Raw genomic sequence first — 12,259 nt, forward strand, 5'->3', positions numbered from 1 at the left:
ATGGAACTTGTTCTGTGACCTGTACACATACGCATAATATAATTAAACAATGATACGTTTTTTTTTTTTTTTTTTATTTAGAAATACGCCTCAACTGCCAAGGTTATTGGCGTTTAAGATATACATGTTACAGTTTAATTATAGTTTACTTAATGATACTAGAGCATACAGAAGAGAGAAAAAAAAAAAACGTATATAAGATAATTAATATGATACTAATAATATATAAAAATGTGAATTGTATGTGGTATGTTAGAATTTGTGTTATATTTTTTGCAGAAGGTTTGTTTCTTTGAGAAGTTCTAGGAGTGAAGATGTTCTTTCCGTGTTTGGTGCTAGTATTTCACAAAGGTTGCTTGGGAGCATGAGTTTGTCTCTGGTGTCTTTTGTGAGGAGGCATTCTGTTAGAAGGTGTTTGACAGTGGTCACGGTGTTGCATGAGGTGCATATTGGTTGATCCTTTTTGCTCATTAGATGTTCATGAGTGTAACGTGTATGGCCAATTCGTAATCTGTTGAGTACGATTTGATGTCTACGCGGGAGTGTGAAGTGATACGTTTTGCATTTGAAAAGAAACATATTATTAAACTTAAATATAATTAGGTAGGTATAAAGGCCAAATTAGTTTTAACTAAACAGTAAAAGCTATTTATTAAAGGAAATTTATACATTTTAGTAAAATGTATTATCAAGTAAATAAATGGATATGATTTAATAAATAAATTATAGAAAAACAAACATAAACATAATTATGGCAAAACCATCATAAACTCAATTTATCAATACAATTTTTTCAAACAAAAATCATCCATAAAATTAAAAATAATTTAAATAGAAAACTTCATTATTTGTTTGTAAATACAGTAGTATTATGGCAATGCATCTTGTAGGTATTCAAAAGCTAGTGTGGTTCACTGGCGCAATAGACTTAACTATGTTATTTTAATAAGCAAGAAATTTGATCTGTGCTTTCTAAAAAAGCAATATTTAAATAAGGTATGAAAAACAAAAGAATCAATAAATTTACCGACCAAACATATTTGTTTTAGACTTTTTGTTTTAGACTATTGCGTGTTCAAATAAAAAATAAAGTTTGTTATTTTATTCGGAGTGGAGCGATGAATGTAATAATTTTGCAATGTGTTTCTATATATTCTATAGTGTATACACTATACACGATAAAAAGTAGGAAAATGATTCTATGATTCTATCCTTATCTACAAGGGTGGTTTCTGATACTACATTAGATACTTTTGGGAGGTCAAAATTAAAATACCAAAATATTTTAAAGCTATTGTATAATATAAACATGTGAAATTTTCATATAAATGTCAATAAAAATTGTTTCACTCTGTTGAAAACCTCGAAAGTGTAATACAAGGTTTCTCGTAAGTTATTCGTATATTGAAAAAAAAATATGAAAAATACCTACATAGTTGTAACATTTTTTAAAAACGTTTAAAGTAAAAAATGTATATTAAAATTCGTCAAAATCGTAAAAATGTACAATTATACTGTAACAAATTAAATTTTTTTTATTTTTATAATTTACATTTACAAATTTTGTTGTGTAGTTCTGCAATAGTTATAATGTTCGTATTTGATTTTTGAAATATCTTTACTGAATTTTATTTATTAATAATTTGTATCTATTGTCGGTTCACTTTATTGACTTAATGATATAGTTATACTAGAATTTATAATTAATTTTAATCAATAGATTTTAGTTACAGTTGAATATATTTTTTAAATGTTTTAATTGAGTTGAATTAAAATTTTAAATGAATTTCTGTCTATATAAATTTAATAAGTTTGTACTATCAATTAGGTATGTGGGAGAACATGTTCCGTATTATTAAATTTCTGTGTTCGCTTCATGGATAGTCAACCATATTCTGTAATTAAACGATGTGTAAAAAAAGAAGTTTCATTTCATGAAATTTATGCAATTTCCATCACTTTCACGTAACGGATCAGAACGTTAAAGGGATGTGACATAAACAAGTTATTTAAAACATATTTTTTGATTCAGTTATATTATATATTTTAATATCTGGTAGTGGGACATCCATGCATTGAAACTTGACAACAACGGATGTTAGTACTAATGTGGTTGTCAAAATAACCTAACTAAAAAAAACTTAGTTTCCTGTTTTTTAAATCAGATACCTATATATTTACTTGAATGGGATATTATATAATTTAAATAACCAAAGTACATATTTTTCTCTCAAATAAAAATTTTTAAAAACTTGACAATATTTTAGAATGTTTATTTTTTATTTTTGTACTATTTAAAAGTTGTACCGAAACTTATTTGTTACCTAATTATTTTTACAGTACGTACCAAAATTGTACATCATCTGTACCTTTTTTAATGGATTTCTAATGCAAGTGGTGTAATAGATTTGTCTTCAAATTTAGTTTCAAATAGAATATATTCCATTAATTTACATAATACTTAATCGTTATTTTTTTCTGAACTTTTATAGAAGCAGTATCTGAAAATCAAAACAAATTAAAAAAATATATAATATAATTGTTTACTAATAACATTATTATTTATTTTAAAATGCTCTGTTAATTATTACGGCAATACACTAATATGACATAGATAGTCAATTAAACATTGTATTTACATTTATTACCCATCAAATAATACTTAAAGAATAATACTACATTGTAATAATTAATTTTAATTAAAATATCAATGTTACATTTTATATCATGTTATAATTTTACCTTTCGAAAAATAGTGAAGATTTTCTCAATGAACAATATTGTATAGTATATTTTATTCATTTGTATGAGCAATATTATGTCATCATTCAAAATGTATTTAACTATATTGAACTGTAATACTAAAGATAGAACATAATAATATTTTTATGGACCAATATTGTTCGAAACGTTAAGAATTATTTTCTTTTATTTCATATAATTTGTTACTTTATATTACATAAATTACAAAATATGTTACAAACTCCTTCAAATTGTATTTTTATTCTATTTAAAAAACCGTTTACCTTGATCAATTATTTTATATACATTTTACATAGGTACAAAAAAACTGCTTAAAAATCAAAATAATTTATTTTTGATCCCATACATAATAGTAATTGGTGAATCTTAATATTTTTAAACCTTTATGACTATACTTAATATTTAAGTAATACAAAGATGTTTATACATTTTATAATAATTAGTTGTTATAGGTAATGGGATCTTGTAGCTAGGTCATAGATAGTGTTTTACCATGATCATTCTAAACAATATTATGTGGGTTTTCTACATGTTTCTCTATAATATGAAATAGTTAAATAAAATATAAAAGTAAAAAATATATAAACTTTTGAACTGTAAATTACACCATGTTTTTTTAAACATTTTCCATTCAATAATAATTCTATGTTTATTTCTGTAATAGGTATTTACCATAATATTATGTAAAGGCATTGACATTTTAAATAAAATCTATTCATGTTAAAAAGTGTTATCTAAAATTAAATATAAGTCACTTATATTATTAATCATCAGTCAGAAGCCCGACAAGCTTAAAACTAAATTCCGAACTCTAAAATAATGTTGAAATTAGTTCCTATTTTTGATGTTATTCTGAATATAATATTTTAATTCATAAATGTTGATGATCAAAATGTCGAATGTATACTATAAATACTATCGATTCCAAAGTAATTGTTCGAACTGTCCGTTCTTATTTTCATAAACCTAACAAAATTAACAAACTGTGTTTATCTTAATGCTTTGTCCTAGCTGACGTGGATTCGGGAAACGCTACGTTTTAAAACAATACATTTTGTATTTCGAAACAGCACCAAAATTGTCCACTGGGTGTGATTCCCGTAACATTTAGAACATAATAATATATTTTAAATGAAAACGAATTCGAGCTGGTGGGAGATAATAACGCTATATATATGTATATTAAAATGTTCAATGAAATTTATACTTACAATATCATACTGGAATACGCATAACAAGTGATATATTTTTATGTCTTTGTTTTTGGTACCCATACAGTATTACTATTTTGTCTGACTTACGGTACGGTCGTCGTACAGTTGCAGTCATAATATTATTCGCAAACGAAACGTATACCTTTACCTACTCGGTGCTTAGATTAAAAGTGTACTTTTTTTTGTTGTTTTTATTTATCAAAGGGGAAACCAAACAACTACAGCCAACATGCTATGTTCGAGTGTTTGCGGTGCGCTGAGGGATGTGACGAGTGCATCGACTCCAGTCCCTGTATAGCGTCATTAAACTGGGTACTCCGGACGATTATACTAGTGCTCTCTCTGGTCATTATCGGATGCCTCCCGCTGGTCGTTTTCTTCACGTGGAAATACGGACACCTAAAAGTAAATCTTGTGCATTGTATTATACCTATTGTGATAAAACGTTATTGTTATTCTTATTATAATATTATTATTATTGGCCTCATACGGTTTGACTGCGAAACACATTAGCCATTACTGGTACCTACATTATATTATTAAAATGGTGATTGGTGGTGTATCTTGATACCATAGTATGAAAAATACACCAAAATATTAACATAATATTTGAATGTACTCAGATGATTGAATACATTAAATTTAAACGTTTGAAATTTAAATATATAATATAAATTGTATACACGTAGTTCGAATAAATCCATTGAGGATAGAACATTGGAATACTAATAAATGACAATAATAATAATACTGTTATTTCAAACACTTATCACTAGGTACTTACTTTTTAATATTTGTTGTATATTATTAATATTATTGTTATACGATCATATTTATTTATTATAATGACAGAAGGGAGATTCTAATGAATATTACAATATTATGGAAATATTAATTTGAAACCCCAGGGAATTGGTAAAAACAGTCAGAATATGGTTTATCAATATTTTCGTAGTATAATTAAAAATAAAGTAATGATGATATAGGGTGGCTGAAATACATTATTATAGGTTTGTGTGTTAATGTATAACTTATGGATGAATGTGAATATATAATTTATGTATGAATGTGAAGGTACCTACTCAAAACACGTGTATTGTATAATATTATGTAAAGTATAAGAGTATAAATGTATAATGATTATAGTTGGTTTTTAGATTTTGAGTGAAAGTTCAGTGAACCTATTGATATAATGTGTGTGTATTATTTTTGTTTGTATCCGTCATCACTATTTGAAGCAGTAAAAATCTTTCCTGTTAAACTTACTTCCTCAAGTTCGATTGTAATTTCGAAAAAATCGTTGAATTTATAAACCTCTAAACTATGCTTTTTAGGAATAACTTTTTTGATTTAAAATCAGATGTGATCAAAATAAATCAAATGTTATTAAATTATTTCATGACATTTTTTAAAAAGTCTTAAAATTAAAGTCTTTTCAAATGAAGATTGAAAATTGACTTTCTAAATACCTAGATATTTTATCAAAGAGTTCATACATGCATAAGAAATTGAAATCGATCATTCCGAAATATGTGTAATTCACCACTGCTTATTGGTGTTAGAGTATGAAAAGTACATACGCTGCGATCCCCTTAACTATAGGCATATTACATTTTTTGGTAATGAAGTGAATAAAGTCAAAAGTTTCTTGTTGCCAATCATTTGAAAAAATTTAAATTTTTACGCTGCACCATCCACATATTATAATGTTATTTTGTTATAAATAAAAAAACAATAACCATAGATAGAATTTTCACCAAATACTTATATTATCTAGCGAAATATATTATATTTTACTATGGTATATATTTAAAAATATTTGGAGTCGTTTTGATCTCATTATAGACTTTCTAAATATTCCATTTTTTTTTGTTTATTCTATAAATATATAGATGTTTATCATTCAATTACAATTTATCTCATACATTACAGTTGACGTCTTACTCAATGACAGTGTATCCTCACAACCTATATAGGTTACTGTACTACAGAGTGGTAACCAAACTGGTCACTTTTTCACTATGATAAATATTACTAACTTTAGGGATACTTTTGTTGAACTCAGTATCGAAATTACTTCTTTGTAATGCAATTCTTTCAATCATAGGTTTTTAAAAACTTAAAAAGTCGACTTTGTGTTGACTGTTCAAATTAATTTTGTGTTGGAGTTGTGAGATGCATAATATAATAAATTAAGTGTAGGACGCCATGACGAAACGCTTCGTTTTAGCGCACTTTACAAACTATAATATATTAAATTGGAAAGCCTCATTTATCATTGATATTCAAATGCTGACATATTGTAGTTTGTTTCGCGGGGAGATAAAATATTAAGATTGAGATTATGGCGTATTTTGATGTAATGAATAAAACTCTTTAGTGTGGAACTCAAGTCGATGGTTAGTAGTATTCTAAAATCGAGTTCAACCTAATCTCAAATTTCCATAATTAGAATTTTGTACATTGGGCTTAAGATTATAAGTTTATTAGATTGTAGGAATACTATTTATATTTTAGAAGTTAAACAAGAATATTGCACGAGAGCCTAATAGCATAAATCTCTGCCAAGATGTATGAGAAATAATAGATGGTAAAATGAAGTCAAACAAATTCAAAAAATTAATCATATTTGGTTTAAAAATTCCCACAAAAAAAAAATACATCTATTTATCGTAACTACTTTTAAACTGTATGTTTTATTAAATTTACTCTTTACCTTAATTTGTAAATTCAGATCTTCATAAAATTATTTTGATTGATAAATAATTGATCTTTATATTAACCTTTAACTTGTTAAATTTAAAAACTGCACCATAAAATCAGGCAAATTGTCTGATTAGAGAAATTTGAACTATCGTAAAAAACCCAAATACATACACGGATAATGTTCTTACCACCAAGTTTCATATTAGGTCGACACTAATTTTCAAACTAACGGAGTTAGACGTGATCGGCTAAGCGTAAATTTGTTATGTTACGCACTTGTAAGACGGAGCAACACATGCGGGTGGGGCGTCCTCTTAAGGACGATTATTTAAAAACAAAGCTAAATATACCTAGTAAAAATAAAATAAAAATTTCAATTTTAGATTACATATAATAGATGCTATTACTTTTTTTTGTAGAATGAATACAATTCCTACTAATAATAATATAATAGCCATATTACAATATTGTTTTCATTTCATCAATATTTGTGATGATATTATTTTAAATGTTGAGAAAACTATACTAATTTGTATTTGGTATAAGCAAATTAATTATTTCATCTTAACAGTTTTTAATATATTCATAAGGTGTAAATATTTTTATCACTTTTTTCATAAATATGTGGTGTGCTGAATGTATGCAGGAAACTTAAATTTATTTGTCCATTTGAAAGTAATTTATTTCACATGTAAATTTATGTGATTTTAAAGTTTCTGAAAGTTCTATTGGATGGACAGACATTTAGGTATGTAAATTTGAATCGGAAAGTGCAATATATATGGTATTCTAAATCTCATCAATCATAAGTGGATTCAACACCTAGAAGGACGTTTTATAATTTATCACAGCATTGATACTTTACTGTTACGCAAATGTACTAAATAATTTGATTCTACACTGAAATTGTCAGGTACAAGTAAAATAGTTAAGTCTATTGGTTGGTTATTTCTAGTTTGATACAAATATGCAATGAACATCATGAATTTCTTTCATCGTTGACGTTTAAACTTTAAAGAATTAGAGTAAAATGCATTACACTCTGACAAACTATGGGTCAGAAACTCATAATTATTATAACTATCAGAACTTTCTTTTATTTAAGAATTAGGAAAATTGATAATAAAAAGTCGTTTAGAACGAGATAATGTGACTATGGATTAGTACCTATAATGATACCTATATCATATAAAAGTTATGTTTTTTGTAATTAACTAAAAACGATTTAAAAAAACAAACAAATATTTAAATAAGGATATCAACCAATTGACTAGATATTTTCAAAAACATATTGTACGGTCTTCATATTCTACAATAATACATCTATACTTCTATACTAATATTATAAAGAGGAAAGATTTAATTGTTTGTATTTAATAGGCTCCGAAACTACTGAACCTATTTAAATGAAATTTGGTACATAGATAGTTTAGACACTGAGAAAAAACATAGGCTACTTTTTAACACTAAAAAAGGGCTGAAAGGGGGTGTAAGGGGCTATACTGGTTCGAATTGAAACATTATTTTTTTGTTGGATAGTCTATTCATCGAGGAAGGCTATAGACTATAAAACATCACGCTACGATCAATTAATAGAAGTGCTCACTCATACAGAGATTTTGAGATTTACGATGGAAATATTTGATTATAAATGATTGCTATTGATGGTTATAGGAGAAATAATTAATTGAAATAGTATTTATTTATTATTGGTTGCTATTGGTTAATCGGGCAGATCAGGTACAAGCATGCATCAAATCGAATTTTCACACATTACCTACCAGGGTGGCTGAGTAGCACTTACTGCATTGAGTTACACCAAAAAGGAGTTGAACAATCACAATTTGTTTAAGAGTTGTCATTTTTTACGGGCCACAAAGTGCGCAGGATCAACTTAGCCTATATTATATATAAATTAATGTTTGTGTGCAGATTTCTGGGAAGAAGATAGGCTAATTTAAAAAGGGTTGAATTTGGTTTTTTTATTCGTCGGAATTTAGTACGGTTGGGTTAGGTTAGGATTATGTATTAATTGATTACATTAATCTACCGTATTATATCTAAAGTTTAAATAAACTTGGTATAACTTTGATTCTTTAGAGTTAAATCATACACTTACGTACAAACCGCACTCGGTCCGCGATCTACCACAGGTAGATTGCCTACTTGATAATATACTGCTGCGAATCAGAATTTTTATTCCAGGCAACAGAAAAGTTAAGATAAATTTTGAACACCATACACCAAATATTAAATAACGAATTGAACAAAGTTTGAGTCATATAAATTGGTACATTTAACGGGCAAAGAAGCGCACAGGATCAGCTAGTTATTTATAAAATAAGAAAATACGTTTTTAATTTGAAATATATTTAAAAAAAATTCAAATTTAAATTTATATCATATAAAATGTGTAGGTACCTATATATGTTATTTTTGAGCACTGTCATTAAAAGCATAAATTAATATGGATCGTAACTTTGCAAAGTTTCATATCAATAAGTTATGTATATTTTTACATACAATGAAGATATCTAATGGATCACGCATTGTGTACCTACTAAAATGTACATAATCAAATTACAGTATATGTATTATCTGCTGTATATTTTTGGATATAACACATAATATCAAACAACAATATTTACGCAATAACTTACAAAAGCTTGAACTGAATTACATAAATATGAATTAAAATTATTAAAGTAGATAATAAGATTATCCCTTTATATATTTTTTTTTTTTTTATTGATCTTGAGCCCGGCAGCTGTGGCCATTAGCTACTTTTAGTTTTTACTGTAGGTTATTAAGTCGGTAGGGGGAGGAACACGTATGTGTTTAGTTTGGCAGAATTTTTGATTGGGCACCCGTAGGTATCTGCCATGCCCGGGTGGGGGATGGCGACACTTGTTCTCCGGACACCGTGACTTGTCCGAAGAAAAATGCCGCCCATGGCCTAGGAATCGAACTCGCGTTGACTGCGTCGCATCCGACGCCTTAGTCCGCTCGGCCACTCCGTCCCCCCTTTATCTTTTGTTATAATTTATTTTGCATTTAACATTAAAAGATCCATTGTTATCTTACATGGGAAGTATAAAAATTCAAAACTATTTGAAGTATATTAAAATTTATTTTGAGCCGTAGATCATATGTGATTAACATCATAAGTAAACAATACATATATAACTAATTTATTATTTTCTCTATATTATATAATATATTCAATTATATCTCGAGAGTTAAAATGATTCAAAATATAATTTATACTAAACAAATTATAGGCATATAAACAATATCCTATATAATATATTTGACTTACAATTTATATTTAAAAAAAAAAAAAAATTGGTAAGGCATAAAATCTACATGAATAAGTTTTTAGATGAAAATGTATACTATAATACCTACTAAAAGTTATATTGTGGTTTGGAAATAGTGCGACAAAATCACATTGTAAAATGAAAACGCGGCCATGTCTTAAAGCACTCTGTCCGTAGCTTTTATTTTTACAAAAATGATTTAACATCTTTATCATGATTTAATATTTATAATATAATATTTTGACGGGTATAGCGTTGTGTTTGACTTTTAATAAAATACCCAGCTACGTTTGCAATTTTAAAAACGTTTAAAACCATTGTGTAAATAATACTAAACATGATAATTCTTCTACTATTTATTTTTAATTTAATTGTAACCACATGAGTTAACATTAATAAGCTTAGATAGTAAATTATTCTCAATAATATATTATAACCCTTAATATTATAGGTTGTCCGTGCAGCTAGTCCTGCATTGCTCAGAGTTATTGCCCTTGGAGCGTTCTTTATCTATGCTACGGTAAGTCCTGTTAAATGTATATCGTTCACAACAATCTTTGTACCTTAAATAAACTGTGTTGTACGATGAATCAAATATTATATCGTTTTAAAGTTTAAATTAACCATTCATTACATCTAGCTCTATAACAATAATTAGTCAATACATTTATAGATGATTGTGATGTATCCAAAACCAAATGTGCTTACTTGCATTGCTCGTGTCTGGCTTCGAGAAATCGGATTCTCACTCACCTATGGAGCTTTAATGCTGAAGACCTGGAGGTAAGTGTTTTAAGTACAAATAATGATATTGATAGCTAGCGTTACATAACGTCTTGATAATTATGCTGGAATATAATTTAAACACATTACTAATTTGTGACAGATAGAAATAAATTGAATAAAGCACCGCATTTTTCATGTTCCTTATTAATACCTTGATTATCTACCTATAAGTTAAAATCCAAACAATATATTACTAAGATAACTAAAATAAACTGAATTGACTTAATCCTATGGATAATCCTGTCAATATATATTAGATGACATAATAAAAATAGTTAGGTATTAATTTAAATATTATATTAACAAAATTAAATTAATTAATCAAAATTAAGATTACAAGTGTCGGTAAAATTGTAAGATAAATTACTTGAATAATGCATTTTTTTATATTCAAGAATAAAATTGATTCGGGTTTATAGGTTTGATGGACCGTGATATTTTTTTAACCCTGAGTTTCTTATGTTATAAAATATGCATAAAAGTAAATATATTACATTATCGAGATCTGCAATATTTTGTATGACATTTTATTCAAGTTTATTGTTACATTTGATTCCTGGAGTTCAAATAAGAAAGAATCTGCGTATGTTAAGTTAAAGTTCACAGGTGAATTGGTTTATACGTCTTTGAGAACTTTGTAAATGGTAAAGTTTGGCCTAAAAGTTATTTATAATACAATTTCTAAGACATACAACGAAATACGGATATTTTTTTAAACTTCATATTAATAATTTTGTTGTTTAACAATATACCTACACTTTTAATATTATATATTTAATATTACCATACCTTAAAAAATAAATAAATATAATTCTCAAAATACTATAATTTGTTGTAAGTACTTTTAAAATTAACATATAAATACAACTACAACAACTACAAGTCTTTGTAAGATTTTGTAAGTGATTGCATATTATGTTTTTGTATTTATACCAATTAGTTTCAAATTTTATTTCACGTACCACTGTACCAGGCATTACATTGTAAGTTAATTAATTATAGTCATAATAAAAACGAAGGAAGTCGTTCTGCTGCATAGTTGATTTTCAGTGGATATTATCATCATTGAATAGGTCACTGTGTTAATCAATCATTGCATACAAAACGATTTTCAGCTAATGAGCAGAGACATTGAATGTTATGCCGCCTACTATTTTTAAGGTTGTTTCATAATTTGTTGCGTACTACTTATGCGGTGTAGAATTGTTGGTGATTGATATAACCAGTCTGGAAGTTGAATAGAAATCCAAGATAATACGTAGGTAAGACTTGTGAGATTGAGGAAGGGTGTACTCGTGCTTAGGACAAAGGGTCCACTGTCCAGTCTTTACGCAATCGCGCGTTGAGATATAATTGTGATGAGACAAATGGACGATTGTTTATGAAGTTCTGTGAGTCACCGTTCCTTAGTATAAGAGTTACAGACTAATTTTGAGTTCACAGGAGAAAATACCAGATACGAATGAATTT

The 12,259-nt window shown here is 27.2% G+C and overlaps 1 protein-coding gene across 1 annotated transcript in view; it reads left to right on the forward strand.

The window, feature by feature from the left end:
- LOC132949404 (probable G-protein coupled receptor CG31760) overlaps positions 1-12,259 on the forward strand; it is a 116,235-nt gene that overhangs the window by 83,590 nt on the left and 20,386 nt on the right. Inside the window, exons 6-8 of the mRNA XM_061020278.1 lie at positions 4,182-4,382; positions 10,455-10,523; positions 10,677-10,786. Coding sequence (XP_060876261.1) covers positions 4,182-4,382; positions 10,455-10,523; positions 10,677-10,786 — 380 coding nt within the window. The remainder of the gene's footprint in view (positions 1-4,181; positions 4,383-10,454; positions 10,524-10,676; positions 10,787-12,259) is intronic.

Source organism: Metopolophium dirhodum, chromosome 7, assembly GCF_019925205.1.
Source record: "Metopolophium dirhodum isolate CAU chromosome 7, ASM1992520v1, whole genome shotgun sequence".
Classification (NCBI taxonomy): Eukaryota; Metazoa; Arthropoda; class Insecta; order Hemiptera; family Aphididae; genus Metopolophium; species Metopolophium dirhodum.